Source organism: Salvelinus alpinus, chromosome 20, assembly GCF_045679555.1.
Source record: "Salvelinus alpinus chromosome 20, SLU_Salpinus.1, whole genome shotgun sequence".
NCBI classification, from domain to species: Eukaryota; Metazoa; Chordata; class Actinopteri; order Salmoniformes; family Salmonidae; genus Salvelinus; species Salvelinus alpinus.
Genome location: NC_092105.1, coordinates 25,003,259 through 25,030,188, shown reverse-complemented (window position 1 = coordinate 25,030,188; position 26,930 = coordinate 25,003,259). Strand labels below are relative to the sequence as shown.

Below are 26,930 nucleotides of genomic sequence, written 5' to 3'. Positions count from 1 at the left end.
GAAGTGTTGGGTAACAGTCTCTCTCTCTGTCTCGCTCTGCCTCATCTCACTCTGTGTGATGAAGTGTTGGGTAACAGTCTCTCTCTCTCTGCCTCATCTCACTCTGTGTACTGAAGTGTTGGGTATCATTCTCTCTCTCTCTGCCTCATCTCACTCTGTGTACTGAAGTGTTGGGTATCATTCTCTCTCTCTCTGCCTCATCTCACTCTGTGTGATGAAGTGTTGGGTAACAGTCTCTCTCTCTGTCTCGCTCTGCCTCATCTCACTCTGTGTGATGAAGTGTTGGGTAACAGTCTCTCTCTCTCTGCCTCATCTCACTCTGTGTGACTGAAGTGTTGGGTATCATTCTCTCTCTCTCTGCCTCATCTCACTCTGTGTACTGAAGTGTTGGGTATCATTCTCTCTCTCTCTGCCTCATCTCACTCTGTGTGATGAAGTGTTGGGTAACAGTCTCTCTCTCTGTCTCGCTCTGCCTCATCTCACTCTGTGTGATGAAGTGTTGGGTAACTGTCTCTCTCTCTGTCTCGCTCTGCCTCATCTCACTCTGTGTACTGTAGTGTTGGGTAACAGTCTCTCTCTCTGCCTCATCTCACTCTGTGTGATGAAGTGTTGGGTAACAGTCTCTCTCTCTGTCTCGCTCTGCCTCATCTCACTCTGTGTACTGTAGTGTTGGGTAACAGTCTCTCTCTCTGCCTCATCTCACTCTGTGTGATGAAGTGTTGGGTAACAGTCTCTCTCTCTCTCTGTCTCGCTCTGCCTCATCTCACTCTGTGTGATGAAGTGTTGGGTAACAGTCTCTCTCTCTGTCTCGCTCTGCCTCATCTCACTCTGTGTGATGAAGTGTTGGGTAACAGTCTCTCTCTCTGTCTCGCTCTGCCTCATCTCACTCTGTGTGATGAAGTGTTGGGTAACAGTCTCTCTCTCTGCCTCATCTCACTCTGTGTGATGAAGTGTTGGGTAACAGTCTCTCTCTCTGTCTCGCTCTGCCTCATCTCACTCTGTGTACTGTAGTGTTGGGTAACAGTCTCTCTCTCTGCCTCATCTCACTCTGTGTGATGAAGTGTTGGGTAACAGTCTCTCTCTCTGTCTCGCTCTGCCTCATCTCACTCTGTGTGATGAAGTGTTGGGTAACAGTCTCTCTCTCTGTCTCGCTCTGCCTCATCTCACTCTGTGTGATGAAGTGTTGGGTAACAGTCTCTCTCTCTGTCTCGCTCTGCCTCATCTCACTCTGTGTGATGAAGTGTTGGGTAACAGTCTCTCTCTCTGCCTCATCTCACTCTGTGTGATGAAGTGTTGGGTAACAGTCTCTCTCTCTGTCTCGCTCTGCCTCATCTCACTCTGTGTGATGAAGTGTTGGGTAACAGTCTCTCTCTCTGTCTCGCTCTGCCTCATCTCACTCTGTGTGATGAAGTGTTGGGTAACAGTCTCTCTCTCTGCCTCATCTCACTCTGTGTGATGAAGTGTTGGGTAACAGTCTCTCTCTCTGTCTCGCTCTGCCTCATCTCACTCTGTGTACTGTAGTGTTGGGTAACAGTCTCTCTCTCTGCCTCATCTCACTCTGTGTGATGAAGTGTTGGGTAACAGTCTCTCTCTCTGTCTCGCTCTGCCTCATCTCACTCTGTGTACTGTAGTGTTGGGTAACAGTCTCTCTCTCTGCCTCATCTCACTCTGTGTGATGAAGTGTTGGGTAACAGTCTCTCTCTCTGTCTCGCTCTGCCTCATCTCACTCTGTGTACTGTAGTGTTGGGTAACAGTCTCTCTCTCTGCCTCATCTCACTCTGTGTGATGAAGTGTTGGGTAACAGTCTCTCTCTCTGCCTCATCTCACTCTGTGTGATGAAGTGTTGGGTATCATTCTCTCTCTCTCTGCCTCATCTCACTCTGTGTACTGTAGTGTTGGGTAACAGTCTCTCTCTCTGTCTCGCTCTGCCTCATCTCACTCTGTGTGATGAAGTGTTGGGTAACAGTCTCTCTCTCTGCCTCATCTCACTCTGTGTGATGAAGTGTTGGGTATCATTCTCTCTCTCTCTGCCTCATCTCACTCTGTGTGATGAAGTGTTGGGTATCATTCTCTCTCTCTCTGCCTCATCTCACTCTGTGTGATGAAGTGTTGGGTATCATTCTCTCTCTCTCTGCCTCATCTCACTCTGTGTACTGTAGTGTTGGGTATCATTCTCTCTCTCTCTGCCTCATCTCACTCTGTGTGATGAAGTGTTGGGTATCATTATCTCTCTCTCTGCCTCATCTCACTCTGTGTGATGAAGTGTTGGGTATCATTCTCTCTCTCTCTCTGCCTCATCTCACTCTGTGTGATGAAGTGTTGGGTATCATTCTCTCTCTCTCTGCCTCATCTCACTCTGTGTGATGAAGTGTTGGGTATCATTCTCTCTCTCTCTGCCTCATCTCACTCTGTGTACTGTAGTGTTGGGTATCATTCTCTCTCTCTCTGCCTCATCTCACTCTGTGTACTGTAGTGTTGGGTATCATTCTCTCTCTCTCTCTCTCTCTCTCTCTCTCTCTCTCTCTCTCTCTCTCTCTCTCTCTCTCTCTCTCTCTCTCTCTCTCTCTCTCTCTCTCTCTCTCTCTCTCTCTCTCTCTCTCTCTCTCTCTCTCTCTCTCTCTCTCTCTCTGCCTCATCTCACTCTGTGTACTGTAGTGTTGGGTAACAGTCTCTCTCTCTCGCTCTGCCTCATCTCACTCTGTGTACTGTAGTGTTGGGTAACAGTCTCTCTCTCTCGCTCTGCCTCATCTCACTCTGTGTACTGTAGTGTTGGGTAACAGTCTCTCTCTCTGTCTCTCTCTGCCTCATCTCACTCTGTGTACTGTAGTGTTCGGTAACAGTCTCTCTCTCTGTCTCTCTGTCTCGCTCTGCCTCATCTCACTCTGTGTACTGTAGTGTTGGGTAACAGTCTCTCTCTCTGTCTCTCTCTGCCTCATCTCACTATGTGTACTGTAGTGTTGGGTAACAGTCTCTCTCTCTGTCTCTCTCTCTCTCTGCCTCATCTGACTCTGTGTACTGTAGTGTTGGGTAACAGTCTCTCTCTCTGTCTCTCTCTGCCTCATCTTACTCTGTGTACTGTAGTGTTGGGTAACAGTCTCTCTCTCTATTGGTCTGTGTGTACTGAGGGTAAACAGAGTGTGTTACTGATAGAACTGCACCAAGCTGAACTGCAGAAACAGCACACAGCATTATTGTTTGTTATCCTCTACTTGGTCACAATCCCGGATCCGGGAGCACCCTCATCAGTAAAAAAGCTGACTAGCATAGCCTAGCGCCACAAGTAAATACTAGCATCTAAATATCATGAAATCACAAGTCCAAGACACCAGATGAAAGATACACATCTTGTGAATCCAGCCATCATTTCTGATTTTTAAAATGTTTTACAGGGAAGACACAATATGTATTTCTATTAGCTAACCACGATAGCAAAAGACACAACTTTTTTTTCCCACCATTTTTTTCCTGCATAGGTAGCTATCACAAATTCGACCAAATAAAGATATAAATAGTCACTAACCAAGAAACAACTTCATTAGATGACAGTCCTATAACATATTTATTGTATAGCATATGTTTTGTTCGAAAAATGTGCATATTTCAGGTATGAATCATAGTTTTACATTGCAGCCACCATCACAACTCTCACCAAAGCAACTAGAATAACTACAGAGAGCAAACGTGAATTACCTAAATACTCATCATAAAACATTTATGAAAAATACACAGCGTACAGCAAATGAAAGACAAAGATCTTGTGAATCCAGCCAATATTTCAGATTCTTTAAGTGTTTTACAGCGAAAACACAATTTAGCATTATATTAGCTTACTACAATAGCCAACCACACAACAGCATTGATTCAAGCCAACAGTAGCGATAACGAATAAACCAGCAAAATATATTAATTTTTTCACTAACCTTCTCAAACTTCTTCAGATGACAGTCCTATAACATCATATTACACAATACATATATTGTTTGTTCGAAATGTGCATATTTAACGGCACAAATCGTGGTTATACAATGAGAATAGTAGCCAAGCTGCCAACAAAATGTCGGGAGAAATCTTGGGAGAGGCACCTAATCTAATCAATAACTAATCATAAACTTGACTAAAAAATACAGGTTGGACAGCAAATGAAAGATACATTAGTTCTTAATGCAACCGCTGTGTTAGATTTTTAAAATTAACGTTACTACGACATACAGCGTGCGTTAAAGCGAGACCGCACCAAAATTTATGGCGGAATAGTAGTGTAACATTTTTCAACAGAACAACGAATTAACATCATAAATAGTTCTTACTTTTTGATGAGCTTCCATCAGAATCTTGGGCAAGTTGTCCTTTGTCCAGAATAATCGTTGCTCCGGCTGTAGAATGTAGTCTTCAGCTTAGGAATTAGCAGCAAACATTAGCTATGTGGCCCAGACGTGTCCAACTCTTCATTACGCAGCACAAAGAAAATTCCGAAAATCGCAATATACTGATATAAAATGATATAACTCGGTTTAAAATAACTACATTATGACGTTTTTAACACCTATATCGAATAAAATCAGAGCCGGATATATCTAAGGCCTATAACGAGAGCTTTCCAGAATGCCATCCTGAGGTCTGTCTCGCGTCATGGCGAACGTTGAAAAGAGTGCACCCCACGTTCCAAGACCCTTTATATGGCCTCAGATCTGCCTAGCAACCCAATTCCAATTCTCACTGCTTGCTGACATCTAGGGGAAGGCGTATGCAGTGCATGTCGACCAATAGAATACATGCAAATTAATAAACTGACCCTGGAACAGAGTGCACGATTTCAGATTTCTCACTTCCTGACAGGAAGTTTGCTCCAACTTGAGTTCTGTTTTACTCACAGATATAATTCAAACGGTTTTAGAAACTAGAGAGTGTTTTCTATCCAATAGTAATAATAATATGCATATTGTACGAGCAAGAATTGAGTATGAGGCAGTTTAATTTGGGAACGAATTTTTACAAAGTGAAAACAGCGCCCCCATATTGACAAGAAGATTTATACAACTCACTGTGAGCATTCTGTAAAGCAGAAAGAATACCAACATAGTTTGAATTATACAGTATGGCTTATATTGAAATGTGCAAATATGCCATGTATCACAAGTAGTGCAAGAAGTAGCTTGAAGACACAATAGTGTAATGTCATTGGATATTGATTAACTGTGACTAGCATTGAAAATACATGAACAAACAAAGTCACACAGATTGAAAAAAGACAATCATTCCATTGTTACAAAGAGAAACTTTTGAAATTGTGAGACATCCATCAGAATTCCAGGACTATGAATCTAACCACTGGGTATTAATGAGTCCTGTCGTTAGGTAGGTGTAGGGAAATGATCTCTGCAGGGGAGAGGGTTCAGATAAAAACCTGGGCATTAATCATGTCAAACACTACAAACCACTAATAGCTTCTCTCTCTCTCTCTCTCTCTCTCTCTCTCTCTCTCTCTCTCTCTCTCTCTCTCTCTCTCTCTCTCTCTCTCTCTCTCTCTCTCTCTCTCTCTCTCTCTCTCTCTCTCTCTCTCTCTCTCTCTCTCTCTCTCTCTCTCTCTCTCTCTCTCTCTCTCTCAGCACAGTACGGCATACACAGAGAGGAGGGTTATTGAAGACTGCTTTTCCTACAGGAGAGACACAGAGAAGAGGGTTATTGAAGACTGATTTTCCTACAGGAGAGACACAGAGAAGAGGGTTATTAAAGACTGATTTTCCTACAGGAGAGATACAGAGAAGAGGGTTATTGAAGACTGATTTTCCTACAGGAGAGATACAGAGAAGAAGGTTATTGAAGACTGATTTTCCTACAGGAGAGATACAGAGAAGAGGGTTATTGAAGACTGATTTTCCTACAGGAGAGATACAGAGAAGAGGGTTATTGAAGACTGATTTTCCTACAGGAGAGATACAGAGAAGAGGGTTATTGAAGACTGATTTTCCTACAGGAGAGATACAGAGAAGTTAACTGCAGAGCTGTTACTTTTATTATTGAACCTTTATTTAACTAGGCAAGTCAGTTAAGAACAAATTCATTTTTACAATGACGGCCTAGTAGTAAAGCCCCCCCGGCCAAACCCTCCCCTAACCCGGACGACGCTGGGCCAAACCCTCCCCTAACCCAGACGACGCTGGGCCAAACCCTCCCCTAACCCGGACGACGCTGGGCCAAACCCTCCCCTAACCCAGACGACGCTGGGCCAAACCCTCCCCTAACCCGGACGACGCTGGGCCAAACCCTCCCCTAACCCAGACGACGCTGGGCCAAACCCTCCCCTAACCCGGACGACGCTGGGCCAAACCCTCCCCTAACCCAGACGACGCTGGGCCAAACCCTCCCCTAACCCAGACGACGCTGGGCCAAACCCTCCCCTAACCCGGACGACGCTGGGCCAAACCCTCCCCTAACCCAGACGACGCTGGGCCAAACCCTCCCCTAACCTGGACGACGCTGGGCCAATTGTGCGCCACTCCCTATGGAACTGCTGATCACGTCCGGTTGTGATACGGGATCAAACCCGGGTCTGTAGTGAGGCCTCTAGCACGGCGATGCAGTGCCTTAGGCCGCTGCGCCAGATGTAGGATCTTAATTTGTGCCAGTTTGCTACAGCAGGAAAATAATCCTGCAGCAAAAGAAATGTCAATATTTATATGAATTATAATTATATTTAATGGACATTTTTTGTATGGATTGTAAAATTTTTCGTTAAGACAAATCAAGTCTGACATTTTCAAGTGGAAATTACAAACTTCAGAAGCCTTTTTGAACCTTGAATACGCTACAAATTTCTCAGCAACAAAAGAGTGATCAAATTAAGATCCTACATCTGTATTTCTCTGCTCTCCCCCATCTGAAGGGGAGAGCAGAGAAAGGTAAACTCAGCAAAAAAACAAATGTCCCTTTTTCAGGACCCTGTCTTTCAAAGATAATTCGTAAAAATCCAAATAACTTCACAGATCTTCATTGTAAAGGGTACAAACACTATTTCCCATGCTTGTTCAATGAACCATAAACAATTAATGAACACGCACCTGTGAAACGGACGTTAAGACACTAACAGCTTACAGACGGTAGGCAATTAAGGTCACAGTTATGAAAACTTAGGACACTAAAGAGGCCTTTCTACTAACTCTGAAAAACACTAAAAGAAAGATGCCCAGGGTCCCTGCTCATCTGCGTGAACGTGTCTTAGGCATACTGCAAGGAGGCATGAGGACTGCAGATGTGGCCAGGGCAATAAATTGCAATGTCCGTACTGTGAGACGACTAAGATAGCGCTACAGGGAGACAGGACGGACAGCTGATCATCCTCGCAGTAGCAGACCACGTGTAACAACACCTGCACAGGATCGGTACACCCGAACATCACACCTGCGGGACAGGTACAGGATGGGAACAACAACTGCCCGAGTTACACCAGGAACACACAATCCCTCCATCAGTGCTCAGACTGTCTGCAATAGGCTGAGAGAGGCAGGACTGAGGGCTTGTAGGCCTGTTGTAAGGCAGATCCTCACCAGACATCACCGGCAACAACCATCGCCTATTGGCACAAACCCACCGTTGCTGGACCAGACAGGACTGGCAAAAAGTGCACTTCACTGACGAGTCACGGTTTTGTCTCACCAGGGGTGATGGTCGGATTCACGTTTATCGTCGAAGGAATGAGCGTTACACCGAGCGGGATCGATTTATTTGAAGGTGGAGAGTCCGTCGTGGTCTGGGGCGGTGTGTCACAGCATCATCGGACTGAGCTTGTTGTCATTGCAGGCAATCTCAACACTGTGCGTTACAGGAAGACATCCTCCTCCCTCATGTGATAACCTTCCTGCAGGCTCATCCTGACATGACCCCCCAGCATGACAATGCCACCAGCCATACTGCTCGTTCTGTGCGTGATTTCCTGCAAGTCAGGAATGTCAGTGTTCTGTCATGGCCAGCGAAGAGCCCGGATCTCAACAGTACAGTCCATGAGGAGGAGATGCACTGCAGTACTTAATGCATCTGGTGGCCACACCAGATACTGACTGCTACTTTTGATTTGACCCCCCCTTTGTTCAGGGACACCAATTCTGTTGGTCACATGTCTGTGGAACTTGTTCAGTTTATGTCTCAGTTGTTGAATTCTGTTATGTTCATACAAATATTTATACATGTTAAGTTTGCTGAAAATAAACGCAGTTGACAGTGAGAGGACGTTTATTTTTTTGCTGAGTTTGTAATCGCTAAAAATGAAAGTCCTTGAGAGGGATTATACTAATTACAGTATTGCACCAACATCCACATGGACTCATATCTCTTTCTCTCTTTCTCTCCTTCCTCCACCCAGTTCCTCTTTATAAAGCGTATATTAGCTGTGTGACTTTGACCCCAGCCCATTAGGTCTACCTCAGGCTGCTGTTGTCCATGTTAATGTATTGCCGGTAAATAGGTACTGCTCTACTCTGCATGCAGATAAACACACAGGTTCACTGCAACATCTTACCTCCCTCTCCACAGCCCAGCTGCTCCTCTCAACCTCTCTCACCCCACACACCCCTCTCCCCCTCTGCCCTTTGACCCACATCTGCCACAGCAGGGGCACCAACAGGGTTATAGAGGGTTAGAAAGGGGCATGAGCAACAGATGCCCATGCCCACACCGCCCAGACCCTTCCAAACTGCCCCTAGAGAAAAAACAAACCTGCTGATCGTACCTCACACATATACTAACTAACAACCTGTTAACTCACAGCTAGACATCAGGCACTCTCTTCTGTATTTCAAATCAAATCAAAGTGTATTGGTCACATACACAGTTTAGCAGATGTTATAGCGGGTGCAGTGAAATGCTCGAGTTACTAGCTCCTAACAGTGCAGTAAAAATGGCAGACAAGTACACCAATAATAATCATAAAATATGCCAGGACAGTTACATTAAAAAACCTAAATAATACTGGAACAGTAATCGAAATGCAATCTATGCGTATATACACCAAACAGTTCGACTAAGAATGATATGTAAAACTGTATATACACTGAGTGTACAAAACATTAGGAACACCTGCTCTTTCCATGACATAGACTGACCAGGTGAATCCAGGTCTAAGCTATGATCCCTTATTGATGTCACTTGTTAAATCCACTAAATCCACAGTGTAGATGAAGGGGAGGAGACAGGTTAAAGAAGGATTTTAAGCCTTGAGACAATTGACATGGATAGTGTATTTGTGCCACTCAGAGGGTGAATGGGCATAACAAAATATTTTTGTTCCTTTGAACGGGGTATGGTGCCAGGTGCACCGGTTTTTCACACTCAACAGTTTCTCGAGTGTCTCAAGAATGGTCCACCACCCAAAGGACATCTAGCCAACTTGACACAACTGTGAGAAGCATTGGAGTCAACATGGGCCAGCATTCCTGTGGAACACTTTCAACACCTTGCAGAGTCCATGCCCCGATGAACTGAGGCTGTTCTGAGGGCAAAAGCGCGTGCAACTCAATATTAGGAATATGTTCTTAATGTTTTGTACACTCAGTGTATATTACAGTGAGCTATGTCAAGAATCAGTATATAAATATACGTATGTGTATAAAAAGTGTTACAAAATTGTAATGCGCAGTAGTAGATATAATTAGAATGTGAAGAATACATTATGTTAATACACAGTATAAAAGAAACAGTCCAGTGTTTAATGTCTCTATATACATGGAACAGCTGCGTTGGCTTTGTGTGTTTGTGTGTTTGTGAGTATGTGCGTATGCATGTGTGTGAATGTACAGTTGAAGTCGGAAGTTTACATACACTTAGGTTGAACCACTCCATAAATTGCTTGTTAACAAACTATAGTTTTGGCAAGTCGGAAAGACATCTACTTTGTGCATGACACAAGTCATTTTTCAAACAATTGTTTACCTACAGATTATTTCACTTATAATTCACTGTATCACAATTCCAGTGGGTCAGAAGTACACTAAGTTGACAGTGCCTTTAAACAGCTTGGAAAATTCCAGAAAATTATGTCATGGCTTTAGAAGCTTCTGATAGGCTAATTGACATAATTTGAGTCAATTGGAGGTTTCCTTGTGGATGTATTTCAAGGCCTACCTTCAAACTCAGTGCCTCTTTGCTTGACATCATGGGAAAATCAAAAGAAATCAGCCAAGACATCAGAAAAACAATTGTAGACCTCCATATATCTGGTTCATCCTTGGGAGCAATTTCCAAACGCCTGAAGGTACCACGTTCATCTGTACAAACAATAGTACGCAAGTATAAACACCATGGGATCACGCAGCCGTCCTACCGCTCAGGAAGGAGACGAGTTCTGTCTCCTAGAGATGAATGTACTTTGGTGTGAAAAGTGCAAATCAATCCCAGAACAACAGTAAAGGACCTTGTGAAGATGCTGGAGGAAACAGGTACAAAAGTATCTATATATATTTGTGGGCAGAACTAAAAAAGCGTGTGCGAGCAAGGAGGCCTACAAACCTGACTCAGTTACACTAGCTCTGTCAGGAGGAATGGGCCAAAATTCACCCAACTTATTGTGGGAAGCTTGAGGAAGGCTACCCGAAACGTATGACCCAAGTTAAACAATTTAAAGGCAATGCTACCAAATACTAATTGAGTGTATGTAAACTTCTGATCCACTGGGAATGTGATGGAAGAAATAAAAGCAGAAATAAATAATTCTCTCTACTATTATTCAGACATTTCACATTCTTAAAATAAAGTGGTGATCCTAACTGACCTAAGACAGGGAATTTTTACTTGGAGTACATGTCAGGAATTGTGAAAAACTGAGTTTAAATGTATTTAGCTAAAGTGTATGTAAACTTCTGACTTCAACTGTATATGTGAGTACAGGAGTCTGCGTGTGTATGAGGTGTGTGTGTGTGTGTGTGTGTGTGTGAGAGAGAGAGAGTCTATCTGTCTCTTACTACAGGAGTACTACTGTACTTACTGCTCTGACTTACCACAGGAGTACTACTTACTACTCTGACTTACTACAGGAGTACTACTTACTACTCTGACTTACTACAGGAGTACTACTTACTACTCTGCCTTACTACAGGAGTACTACTTACTACTCTGACTTACTACAGGAGTACTACTTACTACTCTGACTTACTACAGGAGTACTACTTAATACTCTGACTGTCACGACTTCCGCCGAAGTCGGTCCCTCTCCTTGTTCGGGCGCCGTTCGGCGGTCGACGTCACCGGCCTTCTAGCCATCGCCGATCCACTTTTCATTTTCCATTTGTTTTGTCTTTGTCTTACACACCTGGTTTCAATTCCCCAATTACTTGTTCATTATTTAACCCTCTGTTCCCCCATGTTTGTTTGTGAGTAATTGTTTATTGTATTGCGGTCCGTATTTGTGGCCTTGTATTTTTACGACGTGTATTGTTATATTATTGAGTAAAATTGCTTTCATTACTCATATCTGCTGCCCTGCACCTGACTCATCTCACCAGCTACACACAGACGCATTACACTGACTTACTACAGTAGTACTACTTACTACTCTGACTTACTACACGAGTACTACTTACTATTCTGACTTACTACAGGAGAGCGTGGTGGCCAGTATTTGTCTACTGTAGCTAGGATATAAGAGAACTAATCATCATCTCATAACTGATTTCTGTTGGTTGTTCTATGAAGTTCAGCTCCAGGCAGCACATTTGTCTCTCCAGAAAGACAAGTATTATATATCACTAGATAGATATCACATCATCAGTAGACATCACTTCTGACTAGAACGAAGTGAGATGATTTCACACATCGATTTCACACACAAACTCTATGATGAGTAGACATTCTATCAAAACTAACCAAACGGTTCTATCCCAGACAAGAACATTGTTCCTCAAAGTAGATGTCTGTGAGTGAGTGTCAGACTGAGCTAAATCACATTCTACAGGCAGCATGAGGAGAATATTGAATAGCCTACATACTCTTTATGTGTTCCATCTCTCTCTATCTCTGCCTGGTTCTCCCTCTCTTCTCCCTTCCTCTGTCTCAATCTCTCCCTCATCTGTTTCTTTCCCTTCCTCCATCTCTCCCTCAACTCTTCCCTCCCTCCCGCTCTGTTTTCCTGGCGGTAGTGTGGCAGCGGTGGTGGGCTATGATCCAATCACCATCTGGCTGCAGCAATCACTCTGTTCTGATTGGTTTTATAATCCAGACAGGATCTCTGATGGACAATCACCCAGCCAGGCAGCAAGCTGCCACAGCAAGCCCTGTCACACATACACACGCACGTGCGCACACATGTACACACACACCTATCTCTCCATCTCTCTCTCTCACTGTCTCTCTAATAACAGGGGAGGTTCCTGTTGAGTCTGTGTGTGTCTCTCAACCTGTCTGATTGACCACCCCGGCCAGAGAACAGAGTGATGAAAGAAGAAGAGAGAAGAGGGTTGATTCAGGTTCAGGCGTGTAGAGGTCTGATGATGAACTAGCTGGGTTATCACAGCACAGCAGATCCCAATAGATCACTTCAGAGATGAACTGTATGGATGGAGGTCATCAGAGTACAGAGCTGGAGTCATAGTAACACTATAAGGCTATATGGACTGGAACTATATAGACATGGTCATAGCCAGTTGGTCCACAGCAGTGGTATTCAAACTCAATAAAATTGCATTTTTCTAAATATCTTTCACAACAACATTTGCATATTGTCCCATACAATAATCTGTACTCATAATGTTTTGTTGGGGTCACGACCCCGACATAGAATATAACTGTTACACATGTTTTCAGTGTGATTATAAAAGTACAATAGAAACTGATGTAAGACACTAGTTTGGATCAGTAGTTAAGTGTAGCATACACTGCACAAGCTGGAACAGCTCCCCACAAGCTTACAGTGCACAGAATACCAGAGAGAGAAACTAGGAACATATGGTTGATGATATTTCACACATAAACACACATCCAGCAGCCCAAACTCAGTCTTCAGTAAGCTGTGATTTAGCTTAGTGACACAGCAATTTTCTCAACATAATATCCCAGCTCAGTCTCACTAGGCCAGATCACATGCAAACTAAAGGCACACATTATTATTAGGTTTTATTTCACACACCCCACGAGTGACCATGTCCTGAGACTGAGTTGAGAGAGGAATGGTAAATGTTATATAAAACACCTGTCTCCGGATTTCATCTTCAAACTAAGGGCAACCATTGCATCCATGACAGAGAGGTTGAGAAGCGTCCATCCAGGTATACGGGTAAAATAGTCTAGCTAGCTACATTTTCAGATATTACACGTTTCTAATTTTGTCAGAAAGTCATTTTCATTTGAAGTTAAAGTGTACTGTTAGCTAGCTAATGTTAGCTGGATGGCTAGATAGCTAACTTTATGTGTATGATCTATTTAGTAATATTATTCGTATCTCAGAGACATTTGCATTGCTCATTATAGCCTAATGTTAGCTAGCTAACATTGAACCTGGTTGATTAGCTACCTGCAGATTCATATAGGGTAGTAACGTTATGAGTTGGGATTATGGTTCATTGTTTAACTTGCTAGCTACGTGTCTAAACAAAAGACTCCACTATGCAAGTAACTATTTCAATAGAATGTTTATGATGTCACTGCGATAACTGTCGATAGACGTAGCTGGTAAATTTGCCAGAGTGCAGAGTAACTGACGAATTTACGAATGCTCAACACCCTGTCACGCCCTGACCATAGAGAGCCCTTGTTTCTCTATGGTGTAGTAGGTCAGGGCGTGACTAGGGGGTATTCCAGTTTATAATGTCTATGTTGTGTTCTAGTTTATATTTTTCTATGTTGGTGTTGTGTATGATTCCCAATTAGAGGCAGCTGGTAATCGTTGTCTCTAATTGGGGATCATATTTAAGTAGATATTTCTCCCACCTGTGTTTGTGGGATATTGTTTTGTGTTTGTGCATGTGCACCACGTAGTCATGTTTCGTTGTTCGTTTGTTGATATATTTTGTTTTGCTTAAGTTTCACTTTGGAATAAAGATGTGGAACTCTACATCCGCTGCGCCTTGGTCCCGTTCTTACGACAACCGTGACACACCATTGAATATGGCCGGTGTCTGTAAACGTTGGCAAAAAATAATCATTAAATTGTTGCCAGCAGCACAGTTTCAGTCACCAACGCCCTGGATGACATAAAAACAGCCTAACCAGCTCTGCTAGGTAGAGTAAAATGATCAGAGTGAGCTGTTCACTCATTTGTGTCTGGAAGTAGCTAGCAAGCTAGCCAACGTAAGCCGGCTAGCTTGGGTGCTTGACTGCTGTTGTGAGGTCAGAACGCTTGGATCAACCCTACTCCTCGGCCAGTGCATCCAGTGTGCGCTCCGAACGCTCTGAGAGCGAAACGCTCTGAATTTCCAAATTGACAATCTGACAACACTCTGAGTTTACGAACGCCCAGAGCGCACTCTGGCATTCCAGATTAAATTTACGAACACACCCATAGTATAAACCAGCCTTTAGTCTTGAAATCTTTGGTTGTTTAGTACATAGCCTCGCATGTGAATCCTTAAAGCGATGGGTGGGGCTAAAGCTTAAGAGGGTGTGAACAATGCTGAATGGGTGTAGACAAAGAAGGGCTCTCCAGTAGCTGTCAAAAAATTCAAGGGACATTTTCTCAAAATAAAGTTTATCAACTTTCAAAGCAGAATGACTTTCCCATTGTTACTCAACTGTAGTGAATGATATACAATTTTCTAGCTCTGAGTCTACTTTCATCCAATGTAAAAAACACAATTTAAAATGTTGCTACATAATACCGAATCGACCCGGTCGGTCACAAATACAAACAGATAATTTGGTTCTGTGGGAGGTTGAATTAACCATCTTTGAGTAGTGTTTACTGCCCTAGGTCAATTCCTGGTTTAGAGTTAAGAAGTGAGAGAGAACAAAGCAACTGAGAGTTTGGATTTGTTAGAGGTAGAGACAGAGTGGGAGGGGGGGAAGGAGAGAGGGAGCGTATATGTGATGAGAGGAAATGTATTTTAGAGCTTCCCTCTGGCACCTTCCTGCTCAGTTTAGCCAGCAATACCTCTGACAGAAGTGTGTGTGTGTGAGAGCAGAGACAGGTGTGTCTCAAAAGGTCGCTCTTCTCTTTTTGCAGCAGCTCAGAGGAAACACAGAGTAATGATCTCTCTATTCGTCTTAATTACCACTGTAATGACTGACCACGAGAATCCAAATAGGTCAGATCAGGTTTGCAATGAATAATCAGTTCCCCTCTTCTCACCTGCAGAGGGGGGGAGGAGGTGACTGGTGAGGATTAACAACTCATGTCCTGTTGTAAATCAAGAAGAGAAGATTCAGGTCTTCCTCTCCAATATTCACCAAAGGAATGTCCTTTGTTTCAAGATACTTTAACACGTTCAAAAGTGAAAACTGGAACAATATTTCTAACATAGAACGTGGGGAATGGTCAGAGGCGATCTATAGAACACTAATGTCATTTTATTTGTTATTTTGTGATGTCATTACAAATATTATAAAGGAAATACTGTAACTTGGAAAGTATACCCAATACATGTATGAAGTGTCCATCCTATGCGTTGTGCATGTAATATGAAAAATTATTAAAGTGTTTTTGTTAAGAGAGGGATGTGATTTGAGGAGCTATAAGAGATAATTGCTTTACATAAACTTTGAAAGTAACAAGTCACACCCCCAAGTGAGGTCAGAGAGCGTGTCAGCCTGACGGAACTGCCCCTTTCGAACTACCTGCATAAATGGTGGGTAAAGAAATTAACATATCAGACCAGAAAAGCGTCAAGCTGCAGCTGGACGTTTAAAGTGGTCTGAACTTTGAATCTCAACAGGAGGTAGAGACGATAAACTCACCTCCCGGACAATCACTGGTACAGCTGATTAGCTGTCCTAAGTAAAGTATCTTCAAAAGAGAATTTATGTAGGACAATCCTACTACTCTGCTCAAACCATTGTATTACGCTACTCTCATCACCCCACTGGGGACCATCGACCCGGCTGGCTAGCCTATCTTCAAAGAAGCTTCTTCAGGAGCGAATGTAAGGAAAATCAACTCTGTAGTTCGGTTCAGGACTACATGACAAGTCACCGGATACCGGACAACTACAGAGAAGGAAAAAAGTATGAGACTTGTTGGAACCATTTTGGACAATCAGAGCCTTGCAAGCGTGCCGCGAAAAGGCCCAACTCCCTTTCCAAGGCGGCCCTATCCACCGAGAGAGATCCGGTGAACCAAGACATTTCACGTAAATACATTCACGATTTCTTACTCAAAGAGGTCGGCGGTTCGTGTGGAAGGTATATGATTACTGTAAGTGAGAGTAGTTTCTGTCTTTGTCCCTCTCTACCGCACTTAACGTATTAAGTGTGTATGTATATTCTGTGTTACCATTTAATTAGCTAGTAAAAAAATCATTAAATCAATTTGTGTGGTACTGAATCATAAGTAAGGTTCAGGTTTTTGCGGATGCAAGGAGGTTACGACAGTTCAGAATGATGATATGATACGAGGTTATGATTAATAAGTTGACTGTTTATAGATGTGATAGGTAAAGACCTAGTTTAATTCGGGAGATGGTAACTCTTTAAAGAACCGCTCTCATGGCACCCAGATCCTGTCTCATCATTACGCACACCTGCCACCATCGTTACGCGCACCTGCGCCTCATGATACTGACCTGGACTCCATCACCTTCCTTATTACCTCCCCTATATGTGTCACTCCCCTTGGTTCTTTCCTCAGGCCTTATTGACTCTGTTTCATGTTTGTACGCTTTCATGTTTCTTGTTTTGTACTATGTTCTATTTATTATTACATTTGCAATCCCTGTACTTCCCAACTTCCAGTGTTCACGCTACACTCTCTCTCTCTTTAGTTCTCAGAGCTCTGAATGTTGCCAAAACAACATGCACACGCTTAATTTCCCCACGCTGTAGATCTAGTGAGTATTGGTCTCTCCATCTCTCCATAGCGTGGAGCCAACATAACAGCAGGGGAAATCAACAGTACCATAATGTAATTTCTAAAGATTTGCCTTTTTGGGGGGGGGGGAAATGTTGGTAAATTGATAGTCAAAGTAATATCATCGACTCACACTGCCAGATTCTCCCTAACACACAAGTTAGTTGACACACTGTGTTGATGTTCAGCCAAGACCGTTTTGAGGCCTAGGCTTCCTCTCTGTCTTTAGGAGGAGGAGCCTGCAGTGAGCAAGTGAATGGAGGGGTGGAATGGAAGGAAAGAAAGGGAGGGAGAGGAGAAGAGGTGAAAAGGGAGGATGGATACAGAGGGAGTGGAGAAAATGTGGAGATGGAGTGACAGGAGGGGAGAGACAGAGGAAGGTGAAGAAACGGAGGGATTTTCTCTCTGCTGACAATGGTCTGGCTCTCAGTAAATCCCAGGATGTGGCTGTCTACAGAAGCCCAAATCCCCTGGCTCACACACACACGCAGGCGCATGCACGCACACACACCAGCGCTAGCCCGTCTGCTCCCGTCTGCTCCTGCAGGTACTGTAAGGCTTTGGTTGACTGCCTCAGTGGGCTAAATCTAAGCCACAGAAAGACTCTATCAAGGCAGAGAGCTGTGAGAGCACAGACCACATTCATCTGACATCACTGTAATAGGTTGGAGGGTGACTTTTTGCTCTGTCACACACACACACACACACACACACACACACACACACACACACACACACACACACACACACACACACACACACACACACACACACACACACACACACTGTCCCAGAGGTCAGCAGGATAGTTCTGAATGAGGAAGCATGTCCCCTTCACCTCTTGTCAATGACTCCATGGCCTGTTGCCTGCTACGCTCCACTGCAATATAGTCACACACACCTCACCTCATACACCTATCTATCTTCTGCTCCATCTTTCCCACTGCTGCACCCCATAGACACATTTCTCTATCCTTCTTTCCCTCTATCTCCATCCCTTTTCCCCACCACTGCATCCCAATCACAGCTCTATGTCCCTCTCCTCTCTCCTTCTCCCTTTATCCTCTCTCTATCCTCTCTCCTTCTTTCTCTATCATATCTCCTTCTCTCTCTCTTCTCTCTCCTCCTCTCTCTCTATCCTAACTCATTCTCTCTCTATCCTCTATCCTCTCACCTTCTCTCTCTCTATCCTCTCTCCTTCTCTCTTTCTATCCTCTCTCCTCTCTATCTTCTCTCTATCATTTCCCCTTCTCTCTCTCTATCCTCTCTCCTTCTCCCTCTCTATCCTCTCTCATTCTCTCTCTATCCTCTCTCTGGCTCTCTCTCTATCCTCTCTCCTCCCTCTCTATCCTCTCTCTCTATCCTCGCTCATTCTCTCTCTATCCTCTCTCTGGCTCTCTCTCTATCCTCTCTCCTCCATCTCTATCCTCTCTCCTCTATCACCATCCTCTCTCCTCCTCTCTCTATCCTCTCTCCTTCGCTCACTATCTATCCTCTCTCCTCTCTCTCTATCCCCTCTCCTTCTCTCTCTCTATCATTGGTGTTGCTCTGTGCTTTCCTCTGTCTATTTTCCTACTAGGTTCAGTGTTCTAATTCGACACCTCTCTCCGTTTTTGAAGTTAGTGTTTTATTAAGAGTAGAGACTAGAAAATAGGCAAGGAAAGCAGCACAGCCCTCAGATCAGGTCTATGACTTCAGATGACAGCAGGTGTGTAACAGATCTCTCTCTAGTCAGATTACTCACCGTGTAAGCAGAATCATCGTGTTGAAACTATAGAGTGTAACTCTACAGGGAGAATACATTTCATATTCTCATGTCTCTCTCTCACCAACCGCACCTCCAGAGCAGGATAAATGAAGTGAGACCACAAGTTTGAGGGCAAAGTGAACGTCTGTGTGTGTGAATGTTTGAGTGTGTGTGTTTGTGTGTCTATGTGTGTGTGTCCTACATTCTCAGCAGCAGTCATCCGTCAGGCTGGGGAATGAGATTTAGCTCTCCATGGGTGCTGGGACCTTCGACAGACACACACACACACACACACACACACACACACACAGCCTGTCCGCCTATACCCAGGCAGAGAGACAGATGGTAAAAAGGTCAGGGCCGTAATGCAGGCGTGAGAGCGAGCGGTGGACAGCCTGATAGATGGGCTTTCTCCGTGAGCGGTTGGGCAAGAGACACACACACACACACTCACAGGGTGATAGATGTGTTTTGTGCGTGAGTGGCTGTGTGCTTCATTCAGACAGCAGACAGCCAATAGGGCAGTATTGACACTCCTCTGTGCTGGGTCTGAATCCTGTTCCAGGTGAGGCAGAGTGGCATCCCTGGCCAGCAGCACCAACAACTGACCGTCACTGTATCAGGGTAGGATACAGGTCAAGCAAATGCAACATTTAGGAACATGATTTATTTATTTAAGGTGTCATAATCAGGAGCACTGATGCTTGGGTCTCCACATGACACCTTTTCACTGTCCTCTACATCAGGGTTTCCCAAACTCTGTCCTGCCCCCCCCCCCCCCAGTTGCACATTTAGTTTTTTCCCTAACACTACACAGCTGATTCAAATAACCACCTCATCATCAAGCTTTGATTATTTGAATCAGCTGTGTAGTGCTAGGGAAAAAAACTAAATGTGCAACCGGGGGGAGGGGGGCAGGACAGAGTTTGGGAAACCCTACTGTACCTGGCCTGCTGAGGTTGCTGAAGAGCTTGACCTAACGGTTTCTGTGATGATGGTCTCCATGTTTGTGCGTCACACAAACAACCAAACACAACAGCCACAACTAATATGTTAGTACTCCATAATATAGCCATTTTCACAAACATTACTCCCACAAGCATTATTTTTGCCCTTATTTTTTTATTCTGAGTTTTGTTCATTTGTGAATTCCCCCACCCAATCATTAGGAGTGGAACAGCCCTGCAGCCTTGTGGTATTACAGAAACTCTATTCTCAGGAGAGTGGACAGAAATAGATTGTATAGAATGTACGATTCCACATTGTATATGGTAGCACCATTAAAGTAAGCAAGAACTCATTGTATTTTCCATCACATCTTTTTCTATGGATGATCTCTCTGTGCCATTGTTTATGTTTATTTCCGACTCCACTAAAAGGAATCAGGAATCAATTGAATTTATTGACTTGGAAAATATATTGAACTGAAACCCTTAAGATCATTTTTTTTAAAGAAGAGTCAGCATTTAGCAACTACCTATTTGATAATTTGGTTCCATAAACAACAATAGCATTAGGGTATGAATTCTGATCAGTCATTTCACTTGAAAGGCTGAGTGCAACAATTCAGCTTTATCTGACTGAGTATTAAGTGTAGGACTTGGTTGTGTAAGGAAATACAATCCCTTCTCTCAAAACAATCTCTACTGGGTCATCCAAAGATATTGGGGGTCAAAGTTCTTGTCAGACTATATGAAGTTAAAATATCTGTTTCATTCAAAAAATGTATTTAATGTACGCATTTGGGGTAAACATGTATGTGTATTTTGGATTTATTAACTCCCTATATAGAGTTTTATGATTTGTTTTTGTGGTGGGCGATAGGATTAGTGTACATTTTACAACAAGAAGCATCTCTACGTGACAAAATACTGACCACAAGAGATCTTCAGACAAACATTAACCTGATGTTCCTTATCATATGACATTGCAATATGAAAGTTCAGAGTCTACTGAGTCATCAGTGCGTCACCCATACGTATTTTCATTGCCACTTGTTTTCCAACACATCATCTCATGACTAATGTAATTCATTCATTTCTATTGACATCTGAATCAAGTCTACATTTAGTCCATATTTAATCAATCTCTAATTTCACCCCTAATCTGGAAGACAGTGATCAGATAGCGGTCAGACCCGAATGACATACTTGAAATACAAATAAGTGAATAATAATCAGCTTTTACCTATCAACCAATTCTTCAGCCATTCCATCCCCTATAGATGAAGTAACACCGTAGAATTACAGAGTTCCCAGACACAGATTTAGCCCTGGAGTAAAACACATTTTCAAAGCATTCTATATTTAAAGCCCTTTTAGTGCAGGACTAGGCTTAATATGTGTCTGGGAAACTGTCCCATAATGTCAAATGCTATTATGATGACACTAAAATGGATGGTGTCAGCAGGTCATCTGGGTCCCCATAACGTGTCCCCAGAGTACTGAGGATGTGATGTGGCAGTCGATGTGACAAGAGGACATACAGCAGAACACTCAGTCCTGGACTTTGTTCTTCACTACAATTGCCAGTCCCCTATATATACACACAGCCCTGATAGTACACAGTACACAGTACTACCAGAAACAAGGACACAAGCTCTCTCAAGCAGGTAAGACACTAGCTGCTTCTAGGCATTTTGTAATCACATAGGCTACAATAATATCTGGGATGAGAAACTGACTTTAATATTTCATTCACCAATTGTATTTTTTTCTCCAATTAACAGCCTACAGCCCAGTCATGAATGTCTTAGTGCTGCTTGCTCTTGCTGTTTTCACTGGTGAGTGGAGAATACGTTTTCATTCATCAACACTTGGCTATAGTGTTTGTATTTTTGACAGGAAGGAAATTGACAATACTAAATGTAACAGTAGTGTAATATCAATGAAAGTAGTAAATGTATCATCTCAAATACCCTCCAGTCTAGACTGAAAATGAAATAATCCACGGCCTCTCCTACAGGGTGCAATGCCAATGGCCTGTGGCAGGACCAGTCTCAGCAACAGCTGGACATGGTGAAAGATGCATTCTGGGACTATGTCGCCAAGGCAACACTCACCGCTGAGGACACCCTACAGAAGATCCGACAGTCAGAGGTGGCACACGAAGTTAAGTAAGTCTCAATATGTAGAAAATAACACAATATAATGGTGTTTGATAACAACTGTTGAGTAACTAACTACCTGTTTGTTAACCTCAATAACTCTGCCTCTGTATTGACCTTTCTCTCTCTGTCTCCATAGCACCATGGTCTCTGAGAGTGCTGATGCTGTGAACCAGTACACCGTGGCCATGCGTGGGCAGGTGACTCCTCTGACTCAGGACCTGCTGGCAAAGTTTTCCCAGGAGGCCGAGCAGCTTAAGGCTCGTCTGGAGAAGGACCTGAGCACCATGACAGCCAAGCTGCAGCCCTACTCTGACGAGTGGAACGCAGACATCCAGAGGCAGGTGGAGGAGCTGAAAAGGGACATGACCACCTACGCTGAGGCCCTGGACTCTGACGCCCTGAAGACCACTCTACTCCAGAAGAGTGAGGAGCTGAAAGGAAGCCTGGAGAAGAGTGTGCAGCAGCTGCAGGCCCGGCTGGGCCCCTACACTGAGGATCTGAAGCAGAAAATAGACCAGAACCTGGAAGAGTTCCAAAAGAGCATGATTCCCCTGACCCAGAGCTTCCAGACACAGCTGACCCAGAGAACCCAGGAGCTTCAGCAGAACCTGGCCCCCTATGGAGAGGAGCTGAAGAAGCTGGACCCATTGGCCCAGGACCTGAAGGCCCAACTAGCTGCTCTCTGGGACTCCTTCACCAAGAAGATCCAGTAATCGGACTGATTTTACTTGGTCTACTAGAACTGTGTAGTGATTAGTCATTTTCCATCAGAGTGCAAAAGGGGCAATATGTACATTTAGGTACCACTATTATGTTGTTTCACTGTATCAGTTACGGGACTGTCCATCTCCTGATAAAGTTGTGTGTGATCTGACGTCTACATGCAGAGCTGTGTGTTTGTGTGTGTGTGTGTGTGTTTGTCTCCATACCGGCAGGCCTCTGGAAGATCTACTGCCTCTCTAATGTGTTAATAGTGTGAACATCAATAATGCAAAGGCCTAACTCCACTCTGGAAACAGACTCACTCACTCCCTCACACACTCTGCCAGGGGAGGTAGAAGAAATTGAGAATTTGGAGGTGGAGAATGTGTAAAATACAAAGGCTGTTTAGACACAGGGCTGAATTAAACCGAACATGCCTCAGTAAAGTCTGAAGAGTTTAATTACAAAATGCAATATATTCATTTTCAGAAATATTGGTAAATTGACATGAAATAAAAACACATTATGAACGAGATAGAGCTATTCTTTTTCTGTCTTACCATGACATGGGCTAGTGAAAAGACAGACATGACTTAGTTTAGAATATATTGCAAGGTCATTTTATTTTAGAGAGACAAATAATCTTGTTTTGTGGCAAACCGCTATATATCCACCCCAAACAACAGAACTCCAATAGGAAAAGCATCCCGATTGGGTTTTAAACAGTTACATGTAATAAAGTATCAATACATAAATAAATATGAACATAATACATTTGTCTCATATTGTGCAAATATCACATAGCACATAGTTTTACAACTTTTTTTTCGATATACAGTGCCTTGCAAAAGTATTCATCCCCCTTAGCGTTTTTCCGATTTTGTTGCATTACAACCTGTAATTTAAATGTATTTTTATGGACATACACAAAATATTTGTAAGTGAAAAAAAATAAATTACTTGTTTAAAAAATGTATAAAAAATAAATAAATGGAAAAGTGGTGTACTCACCCCCTTTGCTATGAAGCCCCTAAATAAGATCTGGTGCAACCAATTACCTTCAGAAGTCACATAATTAGTTAGATTGCACACAGGTGGACTTTATTTAGGTGTCACATGATCTCAGTGTATATATACACCTGTTCCGAAAGGCCTCAGAGTGTGCAACACCACTAAGCAAGGTGCACCACCAAGGAAGCGGCACCATGAAGACCAAGGAGCCCTCCAAATGTCACGCCGTGACCATAGAGAGCTTTTTTTTCTCTCTATATTGGTTAGGTCGGGGTGTGACTAGGGTGGGTAATCTAGGTTGTTTTATTTCTATGTTGGCATTCTATGTTGGCTGTTTAGCGTTGTCTCTGATTGGGGATCATATTTAGGCAGCCATTTCCCCACTGTGTTTTGTGGGATCTTGTTTATGTGTAGTTGCCTGTGAGCACTCCATAGCTTCACGTATCGTTTATTTCTTTATTGTTTCTTGTGCAGTTCACTTATAATAAAAATGTTGAACCGATTTCACACTGCGCTTTGGTCCGAGTGTTATTATGACGATCGTGACACCAAACAGGTCAGAGACAAAGTTGAAGAGAAGTACAGATCAGGGTTGGGTTATAAAAAAATATCTGAAACTTTGAACATCCCACAGAGCACCATTAAATCCATTATTAAAAAATGGAAAGAATATGGCACCACAACAAACCTGCCAAAACCCATGGACCAGGCAAGGAGGGCATTAATCAGAGAGGCAACAAAGAGACCAAAGATAAGCATGAAGGAGCTGCAAAGCTCCACAGCGGAGATTGGAGTATCTGTCCATAGGACCACTTTAAGCTGCACACTCTACAGAGCTGGGCTTTACGAAAGAGTGGCCAAAAAAAAAACATTACTTAATAACCTTTCACGAGTCACAAACCCGGATCCGGGATCCCCCCCATCACAAAAGCTGACTAGCATAGCCTAAAGTTACAGGGATATCATAAAATAAAATGTTCATGAAATCACAAGTCCAAGACACCAAATGAAAGATACAGATCTTGTGATTCAAGCCATCATCTCTGATTTTTTAAATGTTTTACAGGGAAGACACAATATGTAAATCTATTAGCTAACCACGTTAGCAAAAGACACCACTTTTTTTACTCCACCATTTTTTTTACTGCATCAGTAGCTATCACAAATTCGACCAAATAAAGATATAAATAGCCACTAACCAAGAAACAATTCTCATCAGATGACAGTCTGATAACATATTTATTGTATAGCATAGGTTTTGTTAGAAAAATGTGCATATTTCAGGTATAAATCATAGTTTACAATTGCAGCCCCCATTACAACTATCACTAAAATGACTAGAATAACTACAGAGACCATCGTGTATTAGCTAATTACTCATCATAAAACATTTCTTAAAAATACACAGCGTACAGCAGATGAAAGACACAGATCATGTGAATATAGCCAATATGTCAGATTTTCTAAGTGTTTTACAGCGAAAACACAATATAGCGTTATCTTAGCTTACTACAAGTCAGTCACACAGTAGCATTGATTCATGCCAAAAATAGCAATAACGTTATAAACCACCAAACGCTATTAATTTTTTCACTAACCTTCTCAGAATTCTTCAGATGACAGTCCTGTAACATCATATTACACAATGCATATAGTTTGTTCGAAAATGTGCATATTTAGCCGCACAATTCGTGGTTACACAACGTGTTTAGTGGGCAAAAAATCAAGCAATCTGTCCGGCGCCATTTTGGAAAGGCACCTAATCTTATCGAAAACTATTCATAAACTTGACTAAAAAAATACAGGTTGGACAGCAATTGAAAGAGAAATTAGTTCTTAATGCAATCGCTGAATTACATTTTTAAAATTAACATTACTGCGCAATACTGGGTACAATACAGGGTGCGATAGCGCAACGGTACATGGAAAATAATGGCGTCTAATACATTTTTCTTTTTCAACAGAACAACGTTTTATCAGCATAAATAGTACCTACTATTAGCTGAACTCCCATCAGAATCTTGTGAAAGGTGTCCGTTGGCCAAAAGAATCGTTGCTGGGTTGGAGAATGTTTCCCTCGACGTTGCAATTAGCAGTACAGAATGGCATTCGAGAGAGAGACACCCACGTTTCTACAGCGCCATGGAAATAAATACCTGAAAATCGCAATATACTGACCTAAACTGGTATAATTCGGTTCAAAATAACAAGATTATGATGTCTTTAAAGCCTATAGCGAATAAAAGCAGAGCCGGATACTTCTAGGAGCTAAAACCAGACGTTCTAAAAAGACATGCCAAGACCCTCTTTGCGTCAGCGCGAAGTCCCAAAAGGTCGGACACCTCGGTTCCAATCAATTTTAAAACTTTGGGAAATACGTAGCCACGTCATTTCAACTCTCCCTATTCGCTAACAGCCAGGGGAAGGCGTATGCAGTGCATCTCAACCAATAGAAGACAGGCAAAGTTAAAGACAGGTCTCAAAGCAGATGATAAAACTTCCCATTCTCACACAGACATAGGAAAAGTGCTCTAAGTCGAGTTCTGTTTCACTTACAGACATAATTCCAACGGTTTTAGAAACTAGAGTGTTTTCTATCCAATAGTAAGAATAATATGCATATTGTACGAGCAAGAATTGAGTAGGAGACCGTTTACATTGGATACACATTTGTGCTATGTCGAAATAGCACCCCCCTAGTGGCAAGAAGTTAAAGAAAAAAATAAGCAAACACGTTTGGTGTTCGCCAAAAGGCATGTGCGAGACTCTCCAAACATATGAAAGAAGGTACTCTGGTCAGATTAGACAAAAATGTAGCTTTTTAGGGCCATCAAGGAAAACGCTATGTATGGCGCAAACCCAACACCTCTCATCACCCCGAGAATACCATCCTCACAGTGAAGCATGCTGGTGGCAGCATCATGATGTGGGGATGTTTTTCATCGGCAGGGACTGGTAACTGGCCAGAATTGAAGGAATGATGGATGGCGCTAAATACAGGGAACTTCTTGAGGGAAACCTGTTTCAGTCTTCCAGAGATTTGAGACTGCGACAGAGATTGACCTTCCAGAAGGACAATGCCCCTAATTATACTGCTAAAGCAACACTTGAGTGGTTTAAGGGGAAACATTTAAATGTCTTGGAATGGCCTAGACCTCAATCCAATTGAGAATCTGTGGTATGACTTAAAGATTGCTGTACACCAGCGGAACCCATCCAACTTGAAGGAGCTGGAGCAGTTTTGCCTTGAAGAATGGGCAAAAATCCAAGTGGCATACCCCAGAGACTTGCAGCTGTAATTGCTGCAAAAGGTGGCTCTACAAAGTATTGACTTTGGGGGGGGGGGGGGGGGTGAATAGTTATGCACACTCAAGTTTTCAGTT

General features: G+C 43.0%; 2 protein-coding genes across 2 annotated transcripts in view; one reads left to right on the top strand and one right to left on the bottom strand.

The window, feature by feature from the left end:
- LOC139546549 (ephrin type-A receptor 6-like) overlaps positions 1 to 26,930 on the bottom strand; it is a 303,987-nt gene that overhangs the window by 55,810 nt on the left and 221,247 nt on the right. The gene's annotated exons all lie outside the window — the stretch shown is intronic.
- On the top strand, positions 21,278 to 23,071 carry LOC139546550 (apolipoprotein A-I-like). Its single transcript, XM_071355055.1, has 4 exons — positions 21,278 to 21,336; positions 21,454 to 21,507; positions 21,690 to 21,840; positions 21,971 to 23,071. The coding sequence occupies exons 2-4, from the start codon at positions 21,468 to 21,470 to the stop codon at positions 22,545 to 22,547; spliced, it is 768 nt and encodes a 255-aa protein (XP_071211156.1). The 5' UTR covers positions 21,278 to 21,336; positions 21,454 to 21,467; the 3' UTR covers positions 22,548 to 23,071.